This window comes from Carassius auratus, unplaced genomic scaffold, assembly GCF_003368295.1.
Source record: "Carassius auratus strain Wakin unplaced genomic scaffold, ASM336829v1 scaf_tig00027845, whole genome shotgun sequence".
Classification (NCBI taxonomy): Eukaryota; Metazoa; Chordata; class Actinopteri; order Cypriniformes; family Cyprinidae; genus Carassius; species Carassius auratus.
This window is the reverse complement of record NW_020525632.1, coordinates 1-23917: the sequence shown is the minus strand read 5'-3', so window position 1 is coordinate 23917 and position 23917 is coordinate 1. Positions and strand designations below refer to the sequence as shown.

The following is a 23917-nucleotide window of genomic DNA, read 5'->3' as shown; positions in this document are numbered from 1 at the left end:
TGTAAAGACATGAATTTGCCTGCAAATTATAGAGGCAAAGCAGAAATAAAAGTTCATGTAAAAACAAAAATGCTTACTAAAAGACGACAAAGAAAACTGGCAATGCTACACAATGTTTTAGTAAAGTTTGTCATTATTGATAAAATGTCCCTTTCTCCAAAAAAATTAATAATTTCCAGCAGAATATCTACAAAAATGATGCACACACTTTGGTTTGGACCCATTCAAGAAAGACCCAAGACCTTCAAATAATAATAATTAATACAAATGCAACAGTCTCATTGAAGTCTATTATATGTGTTCATAGTAACTTGTAGTCCAAGGCATCGTGGATTTAAAATGGACTGCCGCTGAACAGCACAGGCACAAATATCCCATCGGAGAAACGTTATTCACACAACACCGTGAAATCATCATACAGCTATACATATTGCTATGGAGAAGGTCTTGTATAATCCAGTGCATAAGTGGCTCTCCCCAAGCGTGGGGTCAGTGCGTCACATGACCACAGGGCCTCAGGACCCTGGAGTCCACAATTAATTAACAAACTCCTAGTTCAAGGTCAATAGTTGAATACTATAGCAAAAGAAAATCAACAAAATCATCACTGCAAGAACAAGCAGTGAAACGGGTGTTTCGCCCTCACTTCTTGATTAGCCACATGGGTTCAGTAAATGTGGGACAGTTTTGATCAGATATGGACATCAGGGCTTCAGTCCTTTGAGGCGGCGGTCAGGGGGATGAATGTGGGCTCAGGCCTCACTGCAGCACTCATAGATGTTGTCTTCCACCAGCGCAATGACCTGCTCGAACTTGTGCTGCAGCTGAGTGCGTCGAGCCGTCGGGCTGGAGTCCAGCGCGCTCACCACCTGAGACACACACACACACACACACACATCAATATATACTTACAGTTTATTCAAAATCTTCTTTTAAAGGTATTCTGACATCAGTTAAATGACAAAACAGATCACAAAGCCATTTCAATCCGTGTATGTGCTTTAAAATACAGCAGCTAAAACATTCAGATCTCAAGTACAGGGTTGCCATGATCTTCTTGCCAAGTAGACGTTATCCTGGATCAACATTATTATCCAAAAATATAGATTTAGCCCGATCCTAACCCCTAACCCTACCCATAATTTATTCCTAAAATCAGTGGGAAATAATAGCTGATTAACAAGGGTATTTCCTGAAAAGTTATATCTCAATTCTGATTTTTAATTCCAGGAACGTGTTGTACTTGGTGAAATCACGCTTACCCGAGTACAGACTCAAGTCCGAGACCATATTTTATATTGGTTGAGACTGGTTGAGACAAACAAAAATCAATGCACATTGTATATAAGAAACAGTTTGATTTCATGGCCAGGCTAATTCATGTAGCAGGCTGGGTTTGGGGTGTGGCTTCTGTAGAATGTTGAGTTTGGGGTGTGGCTACTATAGCAGGTAGAGTTTGGGGTGTGGCTACTCCAGCAGGCTGGGTTTGGGGTGTGGCTACTCCAGCAGGCTGGGTTTGGGGTGTGGCTTCTGTAGAATGTTGAGTTTGGGGTGTAGCTACTGTAGCAGGCTGAGTTTGGGGTGGGGCTTCTGTAGAACGTTAAGATTGGGGTGTAGCTACTGTAGCAGGTAGAGTTTGGGGTCTGGCTACTATAGCAGGTAGAGTTTGGGGTGTGGCTACTCCAGCAGGCTGAGTTTGAGGTGGGGCTTCTCTAGAATGTTAAGATTGGGGTGAAGCTACTCCAGCAGGCTGAATTTGGGGTGTGGCTGCTGTAGTAGACTGAGTTTGGGGTGTGGCTAATACAGTAGGCAGGTTTTTGTGTGTGGCTTCTTAGGGGTGTTGAGTTTGGGGTGTGGCTGCTGAAGCAGAATAACTTTGGGATGTGTTTACTTTAGCAGGCTGAGTTTGGTGTGTGGCTGCTGTAATAGACTGAGTTTGGGGTGTATCTACTAAAGCAGGCTGAGTTTGGGGCGTGGTTACTGTAGAATGTTGAGTTTGGGGTGTAGCTGCTGTAGTAAACTGAGTTTGAGGTGTGGCTGCTGTAGCAGCCTGAGATTGGGGTGTGGCTGCTGTAGTAAACTGAGTTCGGGGCGTGGTTACTGTAGCAGTCTGAGTTTGGGGTGTGGCTTTTGTAGCAGACTGAGTTTGGGGTGTAGCTGCTGTAATAAACTGAGTTTGGGGTGTGGCTACTGTAGCAGACTAGTTTGGTGTGTGGCTACTGTATTAGACTGAGTTTGGGGTGTGGCTACTGTAGCAGACTGAGTTTGGGGTGTGGCTACTGTATTAGACTGAGTTTGGGGTGTGGCTGCTGTAGTAAACTGAGTTTGGGGTGTGGCTACTGTAGCAGACTGAGTTTGGGGTGTGGCTACTGTATTAGACTGAGTTTGGGGTGTGGCTACTGTAGCAGACTGAGTTTGGGGTGTGGCTACTGTATTAGACTGAGTTTGGGGTGTGGCTGCTGTAGTAAACTGAGTTTGGGGTGTGGCTACTGTAGCAGACTGAGTTTGGGGTGTGGCTGCTGTAGTAAACTGAGTTTGGGGTGTGGCTCTGTATTAGACTGAGTTTGGGGTGTGGCTGCTGTAGTAAACTGAGTTTGGGGTGTGGCTACTGTAATAAACTGAGTTTGGGGTGTGGCTACTGTATTAGACTGAGTTTGGGGTGTGGCTGCTGTAGTAAACTGAGTTTGGGGTGTAGCTGCTGTAATAAACTGAGTTTGGGGTGTGGCTACTGTATTAGACTGAGTTTGGGGTGTGGCTGCTGTAGTAAACTGAGTTTGGGGTGTGGCTACTGTAGCAGACTGAGTTTGGGGTGTGGCTACTGTATTAGACTGAGTTTGGGGTGTGGCTACTGTAGCAGACTGAGTTTGGGGTGTGGCTACTGTATTAGACTGAGTTTGGGGTGTGGCTGCTGTAGTAAACTGAGTTTGGGGTGTGGCTACTGTAGCAGACTAGTTTGGGGTGTGGCTGCTGTATTAGACTGAGTTTGGGGTGTGGCTACTGTATTAGACTGAGTTTGGGGTGTGGCTACTGTAGTAGACTGAGTTTGGGGTGTGGCTACTGTAGCAGACTGAGTTTGGGGTGTGGCTACTTTATTAGACTGAGTTTGGGGTGTGGTTGCTGTATTAGACTGAGTTTGGGGTGTGGCTACTGTAGCAGACTAGTTTGGGGTGTGGCTGCTGTATTAGACTGATTTGGGTTGTGGCTACTGTATTAGACTGAGTTTGGGGTGTAGCTACTGTAGCAGACTGAGTTTGGGGTGTAGCTACTGTAGCAGACTAGTTTGGGGTGTGGCTGCTGTATTAGACTGAGTTTGGGGTGTGGCTACTGTAGCAAACTGAGTTTGGGGTGTAGCTACTGTAGCAGACTAGTTTGGGGTGTGGCTGCTGTATTAGACTGAGTTTGGGGTGTGGCTACTGTAGCAGACTGAGTTTGGGGTGTAGCTACTGTAGCAGACTAGTTTGGTGTGTGGCTACTGTATTAGACTGAGTTTGGGGTGTGGCTTCTGTAGCAGATTTAATTTCATTCATTTGGTGCACAGAAGTAAAAGTCAAAATTCAAACACTTGCCACGCTGAGACACACTGGCACCAGCAGTGCATTTACAAAATGGAGGAATTTAATGGATCGTTTGGGATTCAATCGGGATGACAAACTTGCAGAGGATCTTCTCAACAGCCAAGCTAAACTCCAGCTTAATCAATATGTTAGCTTTTTACTGTCAAGTCCCACATAAAATATATTTTAATTTAGGGTGACCATATGAGCCATTTTCCCAGGATGCGTCCTTGCCAGGTTTTCTATATTGCCTAAAACATCCAAAGTAGTTTGACCAATAACATGCAGGTATGTTACATAATCAACCAATCATGGCGTGTGAGAAGGTGAGATCTGCAGAGAACGTTCAAGGCAATGCAAATACACGTACATGTTGTTTTTTTTTTTTGGTTCATTCAACTTGAAGCGTCGCTGCGCACCGATCATTGTATGACACCAAAGTACCAAGAGAGTTATTTGTAGAGCTGTAGTCAAGTCCAGCTTTGTCGAGTCCAAGTCAAGTCCAAGTCCAGAACTAGTCGAGACCGAGTCAAGACCGAGTCCAAAGAGGTTCGGGTCCAAGTCAAGTCCAAGTCCAAAAGTTTCGAGTCCAAATGTGAGAAAAAAGGGTCCTCTTCAAGACCACATACTTAACTACTGATAATGTTTGTGATGCGAGAGACAGCATATCTCCTATTCTAAGAAAATTAATTTACATTATTATTTGTAATGATCAAAAAGCATGTGCAAAGTAACAACTCTGTAGGACAAGGGTCTCCAAACTACATCCTGGATGGCCAATGTCCTAAAAAGCTTAGCTCCAACTTGCCTTAACACACCTGGAAGATTCTAGTGTGTCTAGTAAGAGCTTGATTAGGTTCAAGTGTGTATAATTAGGGTTAAAGCTAACAGGGGTGTTACACAAGATCCCAGGCCCTATGCCCTAGGCGGTCCTGATAGGCCCCCATGCCCCCCACCCATGAAAATATCCAGGTACAATAAAATATATTTCAGATTCATACTTTTCAAGGGCCCTCTCTTCCTCTGGCCCTGGGAGCTAAACTATAAAGGACACTGGCCCTCTAGAGTTTGGAGCTGTAAGGTCAAATTATTTTTATGTAGGCCTACTTTATTTTCATTTTATTAACTTAATAATGCTGCTTTTGCTGACATTATATCTGTGGTCAAAAATGTATATGACTATGCCTAATTGGCACAGTGCACAGACACACGCAAAGCTCGGGATATGACAAATGCGCGCAGCAAGGCTAGAATGGATACATTTGGCTCTACTGGACATGCGCACATAAATACAACAAAATTTTTGTCATACTGTACGAGTGCTTGCATAGACTACTCGGCGCTGTTGGAAACAATCAACTACTCCAGCATTCATTAACCATAATGCATACAAAGTGTTTGCAAGTACGACGTAAATCTTAGAATTACAATATTGCGTGGAGCTGTTATATATATTAATGGCCTTGTTATGCCTTTATAGGGAAAGAGGGATAAAAGGACAGCATTAGGTGGAGAGGGGAGCTGATACAGCAAAATACCTCAAGACAGGAATTGAATAACTCGGGAACTGAATACTTCATATTTAAGTTTGAAATAAGTACATGCAGTGTTATCTGTTCAGACTGCAAAACTAAATGTATTTAATTTGGAAATGATTTTAAAAAATCACAGTTCTCTGACCGTCAAGAAAGAGAGAGAATCCAAACACAAGATGGCTCAAGCTTGTGTAGTTCACTGCACATTCACAATAATCAGCATTGTTTTGCACACACCCATGCAATAGCACATTAATGTCAAATGAGCCCTATTCAGAGCACAGCTGTCAGCAGAAATGAGCTCAATCAAAGCTCAAGAATGGACCGTTACATGGGCCTCCTGCTGCCAGCACGCTCACACACGCTCAGGACAGTTACACCACTGCAGGTGTGAAGACACACAGCTGGAGGAAGGACTCACCTGATTGCGATATCTCTTGGCATACTTGTAGACTTCCATTAAGGCCAGGTTAGTGTTGAACTCATTCCTGTATCTCTGCAGCAAAAACCATTCAGAAAATCCTTGTAAGTATACAAATGTATATGTTTCATATGTACTTGATATTTCTGTATTCTGGCATATTTCAAATATACAAGGCAGGTGATTAGAATGAATATTTTTTTACATATACAGCTCACATACAGTACACTCACATAAAGTGATGTATGTAAATCTCAACTATGTGATTGTTTATATCATCTCATAATGTAACTATAGACTGATCCAGCACAAATGAGCCAAATGTGACATGAAGGCATGAAGAAATTGAGACATTATAAACTTTAAGATCATGATTTTCTGTAAAGCTGCACTGAACGTCTGTGTATTGTGAAATGAACTGGAGACATGATCAGATCAGAAGTGTGCGCTCGGCTCACCCGGGACTCCTCGGCCAGGTGAGCGTTCATTTCCTGCTCGCTCAGCGGCGCCATCTCTTGAATCTGCTGGTAGTAACACTGCACTCTCTTCTTATACTCCGGGATCTCTTTGGCATACAGCAGCTTATTGGTGGGAGAATCCTGTAATAAAGAAGCAATCGATCAGATGCAGAATGTGTAGGACACTGTATGATCTACTCCACTGATTTTGTTTTGGTTCAGACTTTATTCATTCTTGCCAAATTAATAATGGTTTAAACTGGTAAGGCTGAAAATATATGTGACCTGTACTCCACATTTCTTCTCTCTACGACTGGTCTGGTTTAATGTACTTACTGTCTGGATGTGCTCACATTGATCTGTGAAATTTTTCATTCAATTTCCAGTCATTCCAACAGTAATCTGTGACTGGGAGTGCAGGTTTTGCTTATTTTCAAGTTGGTCACATGATTTTGCAGCGTTAACCCCCAGCTGGGTTTGAAAGTGACTTCTGTGTGAGCTGTGCTTCATACGTGACACTACACACTGGACCTGCTTTTGCTCAGAAAGATGACTTCACCTTCAGACATCAATGGCAGACCACTGCAGTATGAGCGAATCGGACCAAAAGACATTCCCTCACTCTCTCAAAAACACTCCTCTAAAGAGTTCACTTGACTTTTCTCTTTTGATGTCATATGAAGAGATGCTTCTGTGGGGAAAGCTGCCATTTCCATATATATACAGAAACGGGTTTATATTTTTTCAGCCATATAGACACACATAGTAATGGTTATGAAGTGTGTGTGTGTGTGTGTGTGTGTGTGTGTGTGTGTGTGTGTGTGTGTGTGTGTGTGTGTGTGTGTGTGTGTGTGTGTGTGTGTGAGTGTGTTCTTACTTTGCCCAGCTGCAGGTCAGAGAGAGAGCAGGCATCAATGAAAGCCTGAGCGATGACAGACAGACACGCGTCCATGTGATCCGTCTTATCGATATCAAACACAAACTGAGGGTTCTTCAGGATATTGACCCAGAAGCGCAGAGGCAAACTGCAGAGAGAAACGCAGAGAACATCACAGTCCTGAGCAGATCCCTGCTCCTGCTATTAGCTAGTGCTCATATCATTCTCACTGTACATCACTTGGGGCCAAACCACCTGCTACATGAACACAGGTCATCTCAGTGTGCTCAGTCAACAGCAAACCCACTGACTTCTGTAATGAGCTGTAGGGACTTGTTTCGTCCACAGGGAACTGAATGGATGGTAAAAGTGCCTCTACATGACAAGTGTTTATACAGCAATGACCTTAGTGATCAGGGAATAGCAATTAACTAGCAGTGGCAGACCAAGTTATTTCATTTCCATTAAAGATGAACTGATGGATTGTGCAAAATGCCAGTGGGAATGTGCATGAGGCGAGTAACCAGAGTTTAAAGCAGTGTATCGATACCTGTTGGTCTTCCAGATGTGTAACGTGTCGGGGTCGGTTATGCCACGCTTATCCGCCTGTTCTTCTAGAAAGTCAAAGAAGTATTTGATGGCCAGCGGTGGTTTCTCTGGAGGAATGCTGAGGATGGCTTGAAATAGATCGTCCAGGAACTTCTGAAGAGTTCCCTGTGCAGGACAAACACATTCACACAGATATTACTGCTCACATTTCACCTCAAGCATGATTCATCAGAGTTCGTTTTTATAACCTTTTCCCAGCATCTGCTGTCCCTTTAAAACATACGGTATGTTGGCGATGTCATAATCATCAGGACTCTTGCCGGATTGAGCAAACGGTGGGTCAAGTGGGGGATTGAGTTATATCCTGCAACATCTGGACAGACGAGGGACTTGCACAAGAATCTATTTGTAGACGCTGGTCAGCTCTCATCCACACTTTATTTGTCATACCCCGCCTCTTCTGCGCAGAACCCTATATTATCTGTGTCTTGCTATATTCTGCAAGCTTCTGTCTGCCATGTACTTGGCAATAAAGCTCATTCTGAGTGGAGGATACGGTGTCATTGAGTGGTCTGTGGGGACTGGAGAGGAGGCTCTGGATTGTGCTTCTCCATTTCACAATCCTCTGTTCCCATGAGCCGAGTCTTTAGGAGGTCAGTGGGCTATTCTGCACTGATGCTCATTGCTATTGCTCTGGAATCTTGTGACTCTTGAGAGTCGAGTGTTACCTTAGTGGAGAGCAGGCGTGTCAGGTAGATCTCAGGTAACACCTTCTTCCTGTGACTGTGTCTGTGGGACTTCCTGCTCTCTGTCAGCTCGTCATGTTGTAGCACCTAAAGACAAACCACAGCATCAAGATATTCAGTCAGCAAGTTTCATAAGTTATTACCAAAGTCTGCTCTCTAACGACGACAGACAACAATGCTCAGATTCAGAGAAAAGTGTGTGTGAAATCAGATCAAGCAAGATCTGACATCAGTCCGCAGCCCTTCACTCATGCATGTCTTCGTCTAGAGAGAGTGTTTGAGCAGACTTTAGGAGACTCGCGTTACTGTGAGAAGCTCAGTGAAGCTGGCTCTGAGTACTGGATTATGTGAGTGCTGAACACGACAGACGGCCTGAGCTGTCGAGATCTCTGGTTCGAGTCTGGATCATTGGTGTGTCACAGATGAGGAGCAAACACATGTGAAAACTCAAGTGTGTGAGAGACGTCCAGCACACTCACCAGATGGACATATTTCTCTGTGTCCAGATCTTTCGCTGTGAATCAACAGAAAGAAGGTCATGAAAAAGACTATCTATGATTTGTAGGATATTTGAGTTTTGTGTGCATGTACGGTACGGTGATGGTCACCTCGGCCCAGTGTGTTCTCTCTCTTGTCCTTCATGCTCATGGCCAGCGACGCTCCATCTGGGATCTGCAAGAGACAGGTCAGAGGTCATTAGGGTGAAGAGCTTCACTCTGGGTCACATCACCAGCATTCGATACGGGCCTGAATGAGTTGGTCCATGTTTACATGTCGGCTCTGTCTGAATCGGCATGAATAGTTTTTACATGTTCTGCACTAATTTGGGGGCAACTCTGGGTTTTCGGATTCTGTGCATTTCCCGTTTCCGAGAGTTCACACACACACACACACACACACACACACACACTCACCTGATAGTGGAAGACAGTGTTGAGTTTTTTTCTGCCGTCCTCCATGACAGACGTGTCGTCCAGATCCTGCAGGATTCTGCTGCTGCGGCCCACTGGGAACCACTCTGAGCGGAACAGACCAATCACAGTTAAGCATCACTCTGAGCAAAACAGACCAATCACAGTCAAGTACCACTCTGAGCAAAACAGACCAATCACAGTCAAGCACCACTCTGAGCGGAACAGACCAATCACAGTCAAGCATCACTCTGAGCGGAACAGACCAATCACAGTTAAGCATCACTCTGAGCAAAACAGACCAATCACAGTCAAGTACCACTCTGAGCAAAACAGACCAATCACAGTCAAGCATCACTCTGAGCGGAACAGACCAATCACAGTTAAGCATCACTCTGAGCAAAACAGACCAATCACAGTCAAGTACCACTCTGAGCAAAACAGACCAATCACAGTCAAGCATCACTCTGAGCGGAACAGACCAATCACAGTTAAGCATCACTCTGAGCAAAACAGACCAATCACAGTCAAGTACCACTCTGAGCAAAACAGACCAATCACAGTCAAGTACCACTCTGAGCGGAACAGACCAATCACAGTCAAGCATCACTCTGAGCGGAACAGACCAATCACAGTCAAGCACCACTCTGAGCGGAACAGACCAATCACAGTTAAGCATCACTCTGAGCAAAACAGACCAATCACAGTCAAGCACCACTCTGAGCGGAACAGACCAATCACAGTCAAGCACCACTCTGAGCGGAACAGACCAATCACAGTCAAGCATCACTCTGAGCGGAACAGACCAATCACAGTTAAAACCCTCTGGGGTTCTTCGGTCATTTATGACCCGAAATTTTTTTTTAAAAAAATGTTACAAATCGTGGCTTCATCGGAATGGTCCGAAACTTGGTGACTTTTTTGGTACTTGGTATATGAACACCCCAAAAAATTGGGGACAGGATTTTAAAAGTCTAAGTGGTCGTAAAAAAAATAGTCACACTCAGGGTCTTCGGGTCAAAAATGACCCGACATAGGAAATGAATGGGAAATTTGCAAAAATATGAAAATACTGAGTTTTTTTGTGTGTACAATCTACAAATCAGCCACGATGCAGAAAAAAAGCATACAACAGTGAAGGGGTGAATCTCTAAAACATCAAGAGTGCAAAACAGACAAAAAAATTCACACACACACACACACACACACACTTATACACACAAAAACACACACAAATGAAAGTATCATTGCAAAAGCTAATTTTGTGAAATGTGTGAAATAAAAGAAATTATTCATCAATGTAAGAAATAAAGTGCACAGCAATAAAAGCATGAGGCTGTAAGCCATCAAGGTTGCAAAATAGACACACTCACTCACACACACACACACACACACACACACACATAGGGAAATATGAGACTGGTGAAACTGTAACAGAGATATGTGAGAATATGTGAAATAAAATCAATGAATCAAATAAAGGGGAGACATTGGATCCAAAATGCAAAAGTCACACACCATGTCTCTCTCTTGAACACACACACACACACACAAACACACACACACAAGCACGTGTGCACGCACGCACGCACACACGCACAAACAGAGTAAGGTCAAAGGATGGAATTCTTCCCTAGTAACCTCCAGGCCTATTCGAACGACCCAGGCCCAGCGTGACACTTTTTTTATTTTTCTATTTTCCATTTACATGTACTGTTTGAAAATGATTATACGTTTGCTGTTATTTTTGTTTTTTGTTCATAATTGCTGTTGGCAATTTTGAAGAGTTACTGTTCATTGAATTGCAAAAATTAATTTTAATGGAAATGTTTATAATAAAAGGTAAATAAAAATATGTTATGATTTAAATAATGTAATTTTTTTTATTAAGTTAGAATTAAAACAATGGGTAACAAAATGCTTTCCATTTGTTCTCTTTCTAGTGCAATGTTCAGGTTTGACTGTATTATAAAGTAAAACTGGCACTTGAAATTACCATTTAAATCAACCAAACAAACAAAAAAAAAAAAAACTTGACAAAAATAGTCTTTGAGAATCTGTGATTATATATTAAAATCCACAACCTGAAATAAATAGGCAAATATGTGCAAAAATCACTAGAATTCACAAGCCTTTCTACAGAGAGCTGTACATTCTCTCTAGTGGTAAAAATGTGCTATTGCATGATAAAAATGCTTAATTTGTCCACCAGATGGCACCAATCTAATTTCAAAAATTGTTTTCTATAGGCCTTGGCTGTACTTTAAAATAAAATACAGCATTAATAAAAATAAAAATAAAAATACATATATATATAAATTTTCTATTATATTCAATGGGAAAAAATGGATCATAATTATTGCATAAAAATTCATTATTCATTATTATTATCATAAAATTCTCTCAAAACACAAAAAAAGAAAGAAAAAATATTATTGAACAAAAATACATTTGATTGATTTTACTGAAAAAAAGTATACCTGAATCCCGGCCTCTGGGTCATTTTTGACCCGAAGGTCCTGAGTGTGACTCATAAATGAAGAACCCCAGAGGGTTAAGCATCACTCTGAGCGGAACAGACAAATCACAGTCAAGCATCACTCTGAGCGGAACAGACCAATCAGAGTCAAGCACCACTCTGAGCGGAACAGACCAATCACAGTCAAGCACCACTCTGAGCGGAACAGACCAATCACAGTCAAGCATCACTCTGAGCGGAACAGACAAATCACAGTCAAGCATCACTCTGAGCGGAACAGACCAATCAGAGTCAAGCACCACTCTGAGCGGAACAGACCAATCACAGTCAAGCACCACTCTGAGCGGAACAGACCAATCACAGTCAAGCATCACTCTGAGCGGAACAGACCAATCACAGTCAAGCATCACTCTGAGCGGAACAGACAAATCACAGTCAAGCATCACTCTGAGCGGAACAGACCAATCACAGTCAAGCATCACTCTGAGTGGAACAGACCAATCAGAGTCAAGCATCACTCTGAGCGGAACAGACAAATCACAGTCAAGCACCACTCTGAGCGGAACAGACCAATCAGAGTCAAGCATCACTCTGAGCGGAACAGACCAATCACAGTCAAGCATCACTCTGAGCGGAACAGACCAATCACAGTCAAGCACCACTCTGAGCGGAACAGACCAATCAGAGTCAAGCATCACTCTGAGCGGAACAGACCAATCAGAGTCAAGCATCACTCTGAGCGGAACAGACCAATCACAGTTAAGCATCACTCTGAGCGGAACAGACCAATCAGAGTCAAGCATCACTCTGAGCGGAACAGACCAATCAGAGTCAAGCATCACTCTGAGCGGAACAGACCAATCAGAGTCAAGCACCACTCTGAGCGGAACAGACCAATCAGAGTCAAGCATCACTCTGAGCGGAACAGACCAATCACAGTCAAGCACCACTCTGAGCGGAACAGACCAATCACAGTCAAGCATCACTCTGAGCGGAACAGACCAGTCAGAGTCAAGCATCACTCTGAGCGGAACAGACCAATCACAGTCAAGCATCACTCTGAGCGGAACAGACCAATCACAGTCAAGCACCACTCTGAGCGGAACAGACCAATCAGAGTCAAGCACCACTCTGAGCGGAACAGACCAATCACTGTCAAGCATCACTCTGAGCGGAACAGACAAATCACAGTCAAGCATCACTCTGAGCGGAACAGACCAATCACAGTCAAGCACCACTCTGAGCGGAACAGACCAATCACAGTCAAGCACCACTCTGAGCGGAACAGACCAATCACAGTCAAGCATCACTCTGAGCGGAACAGACCAATCACAGTCAAGCACCACTCTGAGCGGAACAGACAAATCACAGTCAAGCATCACTCTGAGCGGAACAGACCAATCACAGTCAAGCACCACTCTGAGCGGAACAGACCAATCACAGTCAAGCACCACTCTGAGCAAAACAGACCAATCACAGTCAAGCACCACTCTGAGCGGAACAGACCAATCACAGTCAAGCATCACTCTGAGCGGAACAGACCAATCACAGTCAAGCACCACTCTGAGCGGAACAGACCAATCACAGTCAAGCATCACTCTGAGCGGAACATACCAATCAGAGTCAAGCACCACTCTGAGCGGAACAGACCAATCAGAGTCAAGCATCACTCTGAGCGGAACAGACAAATCACAGTCAAGCATCACTCTGAGCGGAACAGACCAATCAGAGTCAAGCATCACTCTGAGCGGAACAGACAAATCACAGTCAAGCATCACTCTGAGCGGAACATACCAATCAGAGTCAAGCATCACTCTGAGCGGAACAGACCAATCACAGTCAAGCATCACTCTGAGCGGAACATACCAATCAGAGTCAAGCATCACTCTGAGCGGAACAGACCAATCACAGTCAAGCATCACTCTGAGCGGAACAGACCAATCACAGTCAAGCACCACTCTGAGCGGAACAGACCAATCACAGTCAAGCACCACTCTGAGCGGAACAGACCAATCAGAGTCAAGCACCACTCTGAGCGGAACAGACCAATCACAGTCAAGCATCACTCTGAGCGGAACAGACCAATCACAGTCAAGCACCACTCTGAGCGGAACAGACCAATCACAGTCAAGCACCACTCTGAGCGGAACAGACCAATCAGAGTCAAGCATCACTCTGAGCGGAACAGACCAATCACAGTCAAGCACCACTCTGAGCGGAACAGACCAATCACAGTCAAGCATCACTCTGAGCGGAACAGACCAATCACAGTCAAGCACCACTCTGAGCGGAACAGACCGGAACAGACCAATCACAGTCAAGCACCACTCTGAGCGGAACAGACCAATCACAGTCAAGCACCACTCTGAGCGGAACAGACCAATCACAGTCAAGCATCACTCTGAGCGGAACAGTCCATGTTTAGACCTTACGTTAGTTACTTGCATTTACACGTTATGTTAAGTGTTTCCCGCGTGAGGTAATTTTTTTGTTGTACGTTGCCATGATGTTCACACACGCACACAACGACTACGGTATCTCAGCGTTTCACCGACACACTGTGAAATGACTGGTGACATGAGCAAGCTCTTTTCAATAAAATCCATGCAAAAGTTAATATCAGATCATTTTAGAATACAGTATAGGATGTGCCGAATATTCTTCAGTTTTATGCAAAACAGAAATATGACGAACAGAGTATCAGACCTCTGTTTAGACACAAGGTCTGTTAGGATGCATTTATGCTGGACAAGACATTTTTGAGTGGTCAAATTCAGGTTTTGGTTTTTCTCAACATGTCATGACCAGAGAATAACTGGTCAACAGGTGGCTGCCTCTCCAGTGAGTCCAGCATCAGTCATATTTACCCAGATCAACATCCTCTTCTCGAGGCCACTGCGAGAAGGGCAGGTTCTTGTAAAAGGCCTCTAGTATTTTGTCCTTGACTTGGCAGATGGTGTCCGTGTTCATCACACGCACGCTCACCGAGTCCATACCGAAGCCCTGGAAGGAGACGTGGATGTTCTGGAAGGCAGACAGAGGGCAGGAGAGGTCAGGTCACTGCTCGACCCCGTTATCTGTGTGATCAGTCATGTGTGTTGGAGCTCACCTGTGGTTTGGCTTCGATGTTCTCTCGCAGGAGCCAGTCCTCGCTGAGTGTGTAGCGTGCCTTCCCCGTGATGGCGTCGGTCGAGCCCTTGTTGATCTGCTGCTTGATGGCACACAGCAGCAGGAAGAAGGGCTCTCCGACCGTCTCCTGAGGATGCGAGAGAAAGGGCTGCTTACAAGCGCTCAGACAGTCCATGAACTGAAGCCAGCAGCTCCAGCTAAATCACACAGTCTAGTGTACTTTTGCACAAACCTTAAGGTAGCTGTACATGCAGATGGACATCCAGTTGGTGAGCATCTTCTCCACCACGGACTCGGTCCGCCGGAGCATCAGTTTGGGGTTTTTGGAGGCTGAAGCGTCGATCAGATCCACTAGCAACTCCTTCATGATGCTGGTGTAGTACTCCAGTTTACCATGGAGGGCAATGGTGAGCAGAGAGGCCAGATTGCACCTAAACATCAGTGAAAGAATGTGGAGAGATCATGAGACACATCAGTAGCTGGAAGCAGTCACACTGATGCTGATGTGGATGGAGTCAGGGAAACTCCAGCCCTACAGCTCATCAGACACACGACAATCACAGAGAAAGATCTGAGCAAATGCAGGGTGTAACTCTTGTTTCAGAACAGCCAAGATACAAAAGTCAGAGTTCACCGCACTCAATTCAGCCAGCACCATATAATCTGCACCTGCTTTTCCATTAGAAACTGATCGTGCTGTATCTGTTCAGCAGTTTCTAAGAGCAGTATTTGATATTTTTAGTGAAATTCCTGATGTTGCACATACATGACTGCATAAGGATGTGCTTTAAGTGCTTCTCATGAGATCTCAAGTGCTGAGCTGTAACCGTGCAGAGTGTACAGCCGCTACTGTAACTTTGTTCAGTGTGTACTTTATAAACCCCCATTATTTATTTTGCTATGGAACATCTACAGTGCTTTTGAGGAGCTCTGTGCATTAGTTCGACAGCTCTGCAGTTTTACTGTAGGTTACTTTGTTAGTGATAAATGTTTTTGATGTGTTCTGGGTTCGAGATCCTGCTCTTGTTCTTGCTTGTGTTTCTCTGTACTCACCTGTCTCTTACGGCAAAGTCTTTCTGCTGCTCCAGGGCATGAACAAAGGTGACCAGGAAGTGTTTGTTGTTGAGAAGAGTGGAAAACAGCGTCATTCCCTCGTCCAGGTTGGGCCGCATTCTATTAGACGACTGATGTAGAGAGAAAAGACTCATAATAGAGTATAAAGCATTCATTTTCAAATGACTAAAGGGTATGAATGTATGCATGCAGTGGGTGTTAAACATGTTCACACACTACATGATGCCCTTATGCACTCTTTCTAGAATAATGTTTGGCATCCGTAATTAGGTGATTTTTGACAAATAAATTCTTCCTCTTAAAAAACACCCCATTGTACAATTCTGAAGTTTCACAATTGCACATGAGAATCACAACAATAATTTCCCAACTGTGCAAAGCAATTCTTCAAACATTTTGAAACTGACCCATTAAAATAAGCTCAGCCAAAATCTCTGTGCTTGAGGAACAAAATTAGACTAATAAAAGAAAAACTGCTGACAGGAAACACATGAGCTTTCTCAAAAGACGGCGTATTGTGAAAAATACTCCATCACTGTTAAAGGGACAGTTCATCCAAAAATGATAATTCTGTCATAAATTACTGACCCTCATATTGTTCCATACCTGTGAGAGCTTTGTTCATGGTGAGAGTATCAGGACACGTGTGTGTTCCTCTGCACGTGTGTTCTACATCAGCATCATCACACACATGCATCCTGATACTCTCATGAACGCCCAGAGAAGACATTGTTGAACAAAGTCATTCTTTTAGTTTTCTTTGCACATAAAATGTGTTCTTGTTGTATGGAATTACATTTGGTTCAATAATAATGAACGAAACTTTATAAAACTGAACGTAACTGAACGGATAGTGAGCTTTTGATGGACAGGTGCTCTCTGACCAGGAAGCACAGACGCCACTCAGTGGCGCACATATTGGAAAGCTCTCGCGCTGATTTGTATTCCTAAATATGTAAATAATATTTGATCTTTGATCATCTCAGTCTGTAAAGAGCTCTTGTCCTTCAAGGCAGCTTGAAGTAAGCTTGTGTCATCTCATTTCCATTTCATTTAGAAAAACAGAGAAGACAGGTTTACATTTGGATAATTTGCATTTGTGAATGTGAAATTTGTTTAGGAAAAAATTTAAATTAATAACAAAACTGATATTTTCGTTTGTGGGGCCAGAGTCATAAGACCCAAATATAATGTTTTTCATATGTACTGAGAAGCCTTGTCAGATTGTCATCAATGTCAGATTTAAACCTTTGTATACACTTCTTTATAGGGTAGAACCTGTGTATGAGATTAAAATAAATTTCTTTCACTTTGTCTGTGAAAAATATTTTTTTGCGGTGGAGACCAGATTTAATCAGCGCGAGAGCTTTCCAATATGTGCGCCACTGAGTGGCATCTGTACTTCCCGGTCAGAGAGCACCTGTCCATCAAAAGCTCACTATCCAATCAGAGTAGATCACTGTTAAACCCGCCCCCACGAGAGGTTTGTGTCAAAACACCAAACGAAAAACTGGGAAACGTAAGCGAAATCTGAGGCAAGGAATTCAGAATCCACGATTAGTGAAAACAAATCTTTGAAAAACATTAACAAAGAATGAATCACATTTGTAATGGCATATTCTTGATAGTTTCTGAAAAAGTTACGTTCAGTTTTATAAAGTTTCGTTCATTATTATTGAAACAAATGTAATTCCATATCGTAGCCTCATAACATTAGGTTGATCGATCCACTGATGTCCTTACTACGTTTCTGGGCCATGTTTCAGTTCCCTTGCTGTCTATGTAGGGTCAGAAAGCTCTCATTGAATCAGAATATCTTAACTTGTGTTCTGAAGATGAAAGAAGGTCAGGGGTTCGGAACGACAGGAGGCTGAGTAATTAATGACAGAACTATCCTTTCTGGGCGAACTATCCCTATAAAGACAAATCTGCTGAATCTGCGCTTTACTGCAAACACACACAACCTCCATGAACTAAGGTATAATGAGCGGACAGGAGTGTTTCTGGACATGGACTGTAGTATGTGTGTGTCTCACCTGCCAGTCCTGCAGCAGAGGATGTGTTTCAGACAGAACTCGCGGGCCCAGAGGATCGTTCTCATATACCGGCTGGACCAGACTCCTCTCGTAGTCAGAGCACGTCTGCACACACACACACACACACACACACACAGTGAGCTCACAGTTAAAGTCTATCAGCAGAATTCCCCTAAACGCTGTCTATTGTGTCAGTGCGCTGGAGGGAGCGTTCAGGAGTTTCTTGTCTTTGTGCCCAGTATTGTGCAGACACTAAGACTGGAAAATTGCAACATTTGCGGTTTTCACTGGAGAATAATAATAGGGGAAAGAGTCCTGTATCTGCTCTGGATGTAGACTTTTAACTCTTTAATAAACTACAAATGATTTGTACGATGAACAAATACATGAGAAATATCTCTAGAAATATCACACCTGTGTCCTGTTCAGACAAATGAAGTGAAGTTTCCTCACTTAGCTTTAGTTTATCCAGGTTTTTCCCCCAGTTGCTCTGACAGTGGTCTTTAGTATGGCTGAAGGATTTCAGTGAGCTGTCATTGATGTAAGTGTGTGTAGTGATCAGACCTTGGGGAAGAAGGTGCGTGTGACGAACTGCTTGTACTCCAGGAAGGGGATTCCCTGTGTGCGGCTCAGCTCTTTAGTCAGATCCGTCATATCAGTCTGCAGCTCCGCAAAACCTGACACACACAAACACACGGCTGACCAAATCACTCACATCAACCCCAGCACAAAACATCAGAGTATGCAGAAAAAGATGAGCCTTTGTTTCATGCATGAAGTTTTCACCATTGAGGATGTGTCATGCATTCTTACAGTGATCGAGGTTTCTGTCTGAACACTGTCTGAGTGTCTCAAACTCTGATTCACTGTGTGAAGATGAACAGGTTGGTTTTTAAATGGCTTTGGACACACACACACACACACACACACACACATTCTTGAATATGTGGTTTACGGGGACTCTCCATAGGTGTTTAGTATGTTTTTAAGCCTTTCGGGTTACTGGGACACTGGAAGGGTAAACCTCATAAACCATGTTTACATTGTAGTACACATTTCATTTTACACATTTGTAGAGTTTCACACTCCATATACCAGAACACACACACACACACACACACACACACACACACACACACACACAGCAGTGGTTTGTGGTGAAAAGTCACAAGCTCATTCTGGAACTAGCGCTGTGTCTGTGCGTGTGTGTGTGTGTGTGTGTGTGTCTGTGTGTGTGTGTGTGTGTGTGTGTGTGTGTCTGTGTGTGTGTGTGTCTGTGTGTGTGTGTGTGTGTGTGTGTGTGTGCGTGTGTGTGTGTGTGTGTGTGTGTGTCTGTGTGTGTGTGTGTGTGTGTGTGTGTGTGTGTGTGTGTCTGTGTCTGTGTGTGTGTGTGTGTGTGTGGTCAGTTCTCCACTGATCTGAGAGCAGTGCGGCTCATTTGTCTCCAGTCTTCAGGACACGCGTGGAGCTGATCTCAGATCAGTGTTGTGGGGAAAGTGCTGCTGGGATAACAGGAAGTGAGACATCCTCTTATTGTTTCAACACAGGATGTTTGTGTATATTTATGGATTAAATTACCATGGAAACCAAGGATAGAAAATGAGGAAAAGTAAAGCATGATGGTGAGATGTTGCAATACAAAAATCTCAGCTCCTTGGAGTCACTTACACAACCAAACACTCTGAACGACAAGAATCAACACACACACACACACACACACACACACTTCAAACCCAAACCCATGAGTGTGTCCTGCTTGACCTGAACACGCTGTTCACCGCAGATTCACAGGGTCAAACTTCTGAATGTGAACTGAGTGTACAAACATGTGTTCAGATTAAAGTGTTCTCAGGGCAGAATCTAATATCCATAAATAAATGAGCAGTTTATTTAAAATTACTCATGTCACATCAAACCCACATGACAAAAGAAGAAAAAACTTAGACATGAAACTGTAAATGACGTCTTAAGATGTAGAGACGCCATTGGTTCTCCCGTGTCATGTGACTGATCATGTGAATGAGATGTGAGATCTGCTGTGGAGGACATGTGAATCATTATCTGTCCAGACCCTGACTGTGAAACTCAGAGGAAGACCAGATGTACAAATGAGCTCCAGAGGTGCAATCAGCAGCGTGAGGTACTTATAACACAGTGTGACGCAGAGCAATGCTCAGGGTTTGAGTCTGAGCCTCAGCTGGAGCAAGATTTGGGGCAGCCGTGGCCTAATGGTTAGAGAGTCGGACCTTTAACCTGGAGGTTGTGGGTTCACTCCCTTTCACTTCAATACCTCGACTGAGGAGAGACCCTTCGGTCAAGTCAAGTCACCTTTATTTATATTGCGCTTTAAACAAAATACATTGCGTCAAAGCAACTGAACAACATTCATTTGGAAAACAGTGTGTCAATAATGCAAAATGATAGTTAAAGGCAGTTCATCATTGAATTCAGTGATGTCATCTCTGTTCAGTTAAATAGTGTCTGTGCATTTTCATTTCCTTCAGCAAGAACTGAACCCCCTACTGCTCCCCGGACACCACAGAACAGGGTTACCCACTGCTCCGGGTGTGTGTCACTGTGTGTGTGTGTCACAGTGTGTGTGTGTGTCACTGTGTGTGTGTTACTGTGTGTGTGTGTCACGGTGTGTGTGTGTTACTGTGTGTGTGTCACTGTGTGTGTGTGTGTCACTGTGTGTGTGTTACTGTGTGTGTTTCACTGTGTGTGTGTGTGTGTGTGTGTGTCACTGTGTGTGTGTTACTGTGTGTGTGTGTCACGGTGTGTGTGTGTGTGTGTGTGTGTGTCACTGTGTGTGTGTGTGTCACTGTGTGTGTGTTACTGTGTGTGTGTCACTGTGTGTGTGTGTGTGTGTGTGTGTGTGTCACTGTGTGTGTGTTACTGTGTGTGTGTGTCACGGTGTGTGTGTGTGTGTGTGTGTGTGTGTGTGTGTGTGTGTCACTGTGTGTCACTGTGTGTGTGTGTGTGTGTGTGTCACTGTGTGTGTGTGTGTGTCACTGTGTGTGTGTTACTGTGTGTGTGTGTCACGGTGTGTGTGTGTGTGTGTGTCACTGTGTGTGTGTTACTGTGTGTGTGTGTCACGGTGTGTGTGTGTTCACTGTGTGTGTGTGTGTGTGTCACGGTGTGTGTGTGTTAACTGCTGTGTGTTTTTGTCATGGTGTGTGTGTGTCACTGTGTGTGTGTGTGTGTCTTCACTGCTGTGTGTGTGTGTCACGGTGTGTGTGCGTTAACTGCTGTGTGTTTTTGTCATGGTGTGTGTGTGTCACGGTGTGTTGTGTGTCACGGTGTGTGTGTCACGGTGTGTGTGTGTTCACTGTGTGTGTGTCACGGTGTGTGTGCGTTAACTGCTGTGTGTTTTTGTCATGGTGTGTGTGTGTGTCACGGTGTGTGTGTGTGTGTGTGTGTGTGTGTGTGTCACTGTGTGTGTGTGTCACGGTGTGTGTGTGTGTTCACTGCTGTGTGTGTGTTCACTGTGTGTGTGTGTCAAGGTGTGTGTGCGTTAACTGCTGTGTGTTTTTGTCATGGTGTGTGTGTGTCACGGTGTGTGTGTCACTGTGTGTGTGTGTGTGTGTGTGTGTCACGGTGTGTGTGTGTGTTCACTATTGTGTGTGTGTTCACTGTGTGTGTGTGTCACGTTGTGTGTGTGTTAACTGCTGTGTGTTTTTGTCATGGTGTGTGTGTGTCATGGTGTGTGTGTGTGTTCACTGCTGTGTGTTTGTTCACTGTGTGTGTGTGTCAATGTGTGTGTGCGTTAACTGCTGTGTGTTTTTGTCATGGTGTGTGTGTGTCACGGTGTGTGTGTTCACTGCTGTGTGTGTGTTCACTGTGTGTGAGTGTCACGGTGTGTGTGTGTTAACTGCTGTGTGTTTTTGTCACGGTGTGCGTGTGTGTGTTTCACGGTGTGTGTGTGTGTGTTCACTGCTGTGTGTGTGTCACGGTGTGTGTGTGTTCACTGCTATGTGTGTGTCATGGTGTGTGTGTGTCACGGTGTGTGTGTGTCACTGTGTGTGTGTGTGTCTGTGTGTCACGGTGTGTGTGTGTGTTTCACTGTTGTGTGTGTGTTCACTGTGTGTGTGTGTCACGTTGTGTGTGCATTAACTGCTGTGTGTTTTTGTCACGGTGTGCGTGTGTGTGTTTCACGGTGTGTGTGTGTGTGTTCACTGCTGTGTGTGTGTCACGGTGTGTGTGTGTTCACTGCTATGTGTGTGTCACGGTGTGTGTGTTCACTGCTGTGTGTGTGTGTGTTCACTGCTGTGTGTGTGTGTGTGTGTGTGAGAGTTTGTCACAGTGTGTGTGTATGGGTCATCGTACTCAGCCACATGTCACTGTACTTACTCAGTTATATGTAACACTGATTAATGACACACTCTGAGTGTTAGATCATCTCCTCCTGTCAGACTCACACGTGAACATAAACACACACTCATCACATGATCTTTAGGTGCTCTGCTGCGATTACAGCTACTAAAACTAACACTCCATCACTGCAGAGAGTGAGTGTGTGTGTGTAAGAGTGTGAGTGTGAGTGTGTGTCTTACCTTTGCGTATCTCATCACGGATCTGGGACTCCATCTCATCCATCTGTAACAGAGTCTTCTGCCAGTACCTCTCTGCTCTGCGGCTCTTAGTGCAATAAACCACCAGTGCTGAACACACACACACACACACAAGGGGTTATTCATGCTGGAAACACACACATACAACAAACATGACATGGATTTCAGAATGTCTCAGTGTCTAAAGCTGATGATCAAGATCTCCAACAGGATCTGAGATGATCTGAAGGTCATGCAGAAGTGGGTTAGTAACATCACAAATGTGTGTGTGTGCGTGCGTGCGTGTGTGTATGTATGTGTGTGTGTGTGTGCGTGCGTGTGTGTGTGCGCGTGTGTTTGTGTGTGAGTGTGTGTGTGTGCGTGCGTGTGTGTGTGTGTGTGCGTGTACAGAGACGTACCCACAGTGCACAGCAGCAGCAGCACACAGCACACCACGATGGAGACCACGATGGCCAGCTCACTGCCTCCACCCATCTGCACCACCGCTATCACCTTACAGAAGTGACCCACACGCACCTGAAACACACCACCCGAGGATCAGACACAACACAAGCACATGCTGGAATATCTGACTATTGAACGATTCGATTCGATTCTGACTGCTCTCTGTCTCTGCAGAGTGTGTTCACAGTTGGTCAGCGCTGATATTGTGTTTGAGCTCTGGCATCATCTGTGCTCCTCACAATTAAAATGAACGCTCATCATCACTTGTACTTCCAGTGATCAAAACACTTCATCCAGTATCCAATAACCAACTGAAATGATTTTGAAATAAAAGCAATGGTGATGTAGAAAGGACAATAGTGGTGGAAAAGAAGATTTTCAGCTAATCCATAATGAAATCTCTCCTCTGTCTTGGGCTACTTTTATGATGAGAGTGAGACGTATAGATGTGGATGGACATGATGCTCGCAGTCACTGTCCATTAAGACCTGTTAATAAACCGTGGAAATACCAGCAGAATGCAGGTCTATATATCTGGCACAGACACAGTGCAGGCGTACAGCAGTGCTCATGAGAAAGTGCTCTGAATGCTTGACTGGAGCTCAGACTCAGACTCATGTGTTTCTTCACACGTTCAGCGCTCTCTCTGCTCCATTAGCTGTGTCACGGTGTGTTAAATATAGCTGCTGCTGTTTCAGAGTCAGACCAAACAAAGAGCGGGGAATTTCAGGCATGGAAACAAGCGCGCTGATATCAGGCCGGCTCAGGGCTTCTGGTGTCTGATGATGCGGGTTCATGTTCCTGGAGTGACGTCAGGAGGAGCACACAGATGAGCAGAGTCTCCAGTGATGAACCGGAGAAGATGTGTGATTAGTGTCAGATACAGCACACTGATAAGAGTGTGTGTGTGTGTGTGTGTGTGTATGTGTGTGTGTGTGTCTGTGTGTGTGTGTCTGTGTGTGTGTGTCTGTGTGTGTGTGTGTGTGTGTGTGTGTGTCTGTGTGTGTGTGTGTGTGTGTGTGTTCTGTGTGTGTGTGTGTCTGTGTGTGTGTGTCTGTGTGTGTGTGTGTGTGCTGTGTGTGTCTGTGTGTGTGTGTGTGTGTCTGTGTGTGTCTGTGTCTGTGTGTGTGTGT

The 23917-nt window shown here is 44.3% G+C and overlaps 1 protein-coding gene across 1 annotated transcript; it reads right to left on the bottom strand.

Moving 5' to 3' along the window:
- Window positions 1–113: 113 nt before the first annotated feature.
- On the bottom strand, window positions 114–23095 carry LOC113079374 (plexin-D1). The gene is made up of 17 exons (XM_026251628.1): window positions 22739–23095; window positions 22323–22430; window positions 18334–18446; window positions 17770–17874; window positions 15713–15843; window positions 14892–15090; window positions 14640–14786; window positions 14398–14554; window positions 9055–9158; window positions 8749–8812; window positions 8620–8654; window positions 8123–8227; window positions 7396–7559; window positions 6846–6993; window positions 5969–6109; window positions 5511–5585; window positions 114–869 (listed from the first exon to the last, which is right to left on the bottom strand). The coding sequence occupies exons 1-17, from the start codon at window positions 22812–22814 to the stop codon at window positions 753–755; spliced, it is 1989 nt and encodes a 662-aa protein (XP_026107413.1). The 5' UTR covers window positions 22815–23095; the 3' UTR covers window positions 114–752.
- Between the last annotated feature and the right edge of the window lie 822 nt (window positions 23096–23917).

Excerpts from the sequence above, each read along its gene's own strand:
- LOC113079374 (XM_026251628.1), bottom strand. The coding sequence starts at position 22,814 with ATGGGTGGAGGCAGTGAGCTGGCCATCGTGGTCTCCATCGTGGTGTGC. Across the intron at positions 17,875-18,333 it reads CACGCACCTTCTTCCCCAAG|ACGTGCTCTGACTACGAGAG; the intron begins GTCTGATCACTA and ends GTGTGTGTGCAG. Across the intron at positions 5,586-5,968 it reads ACCTGGCCGAGGAGTCCCGG|AGATACAGGAATGAGTTCAA; the intron begins GTGAGCCGAGCG and ends TTTTTGCTGCAG.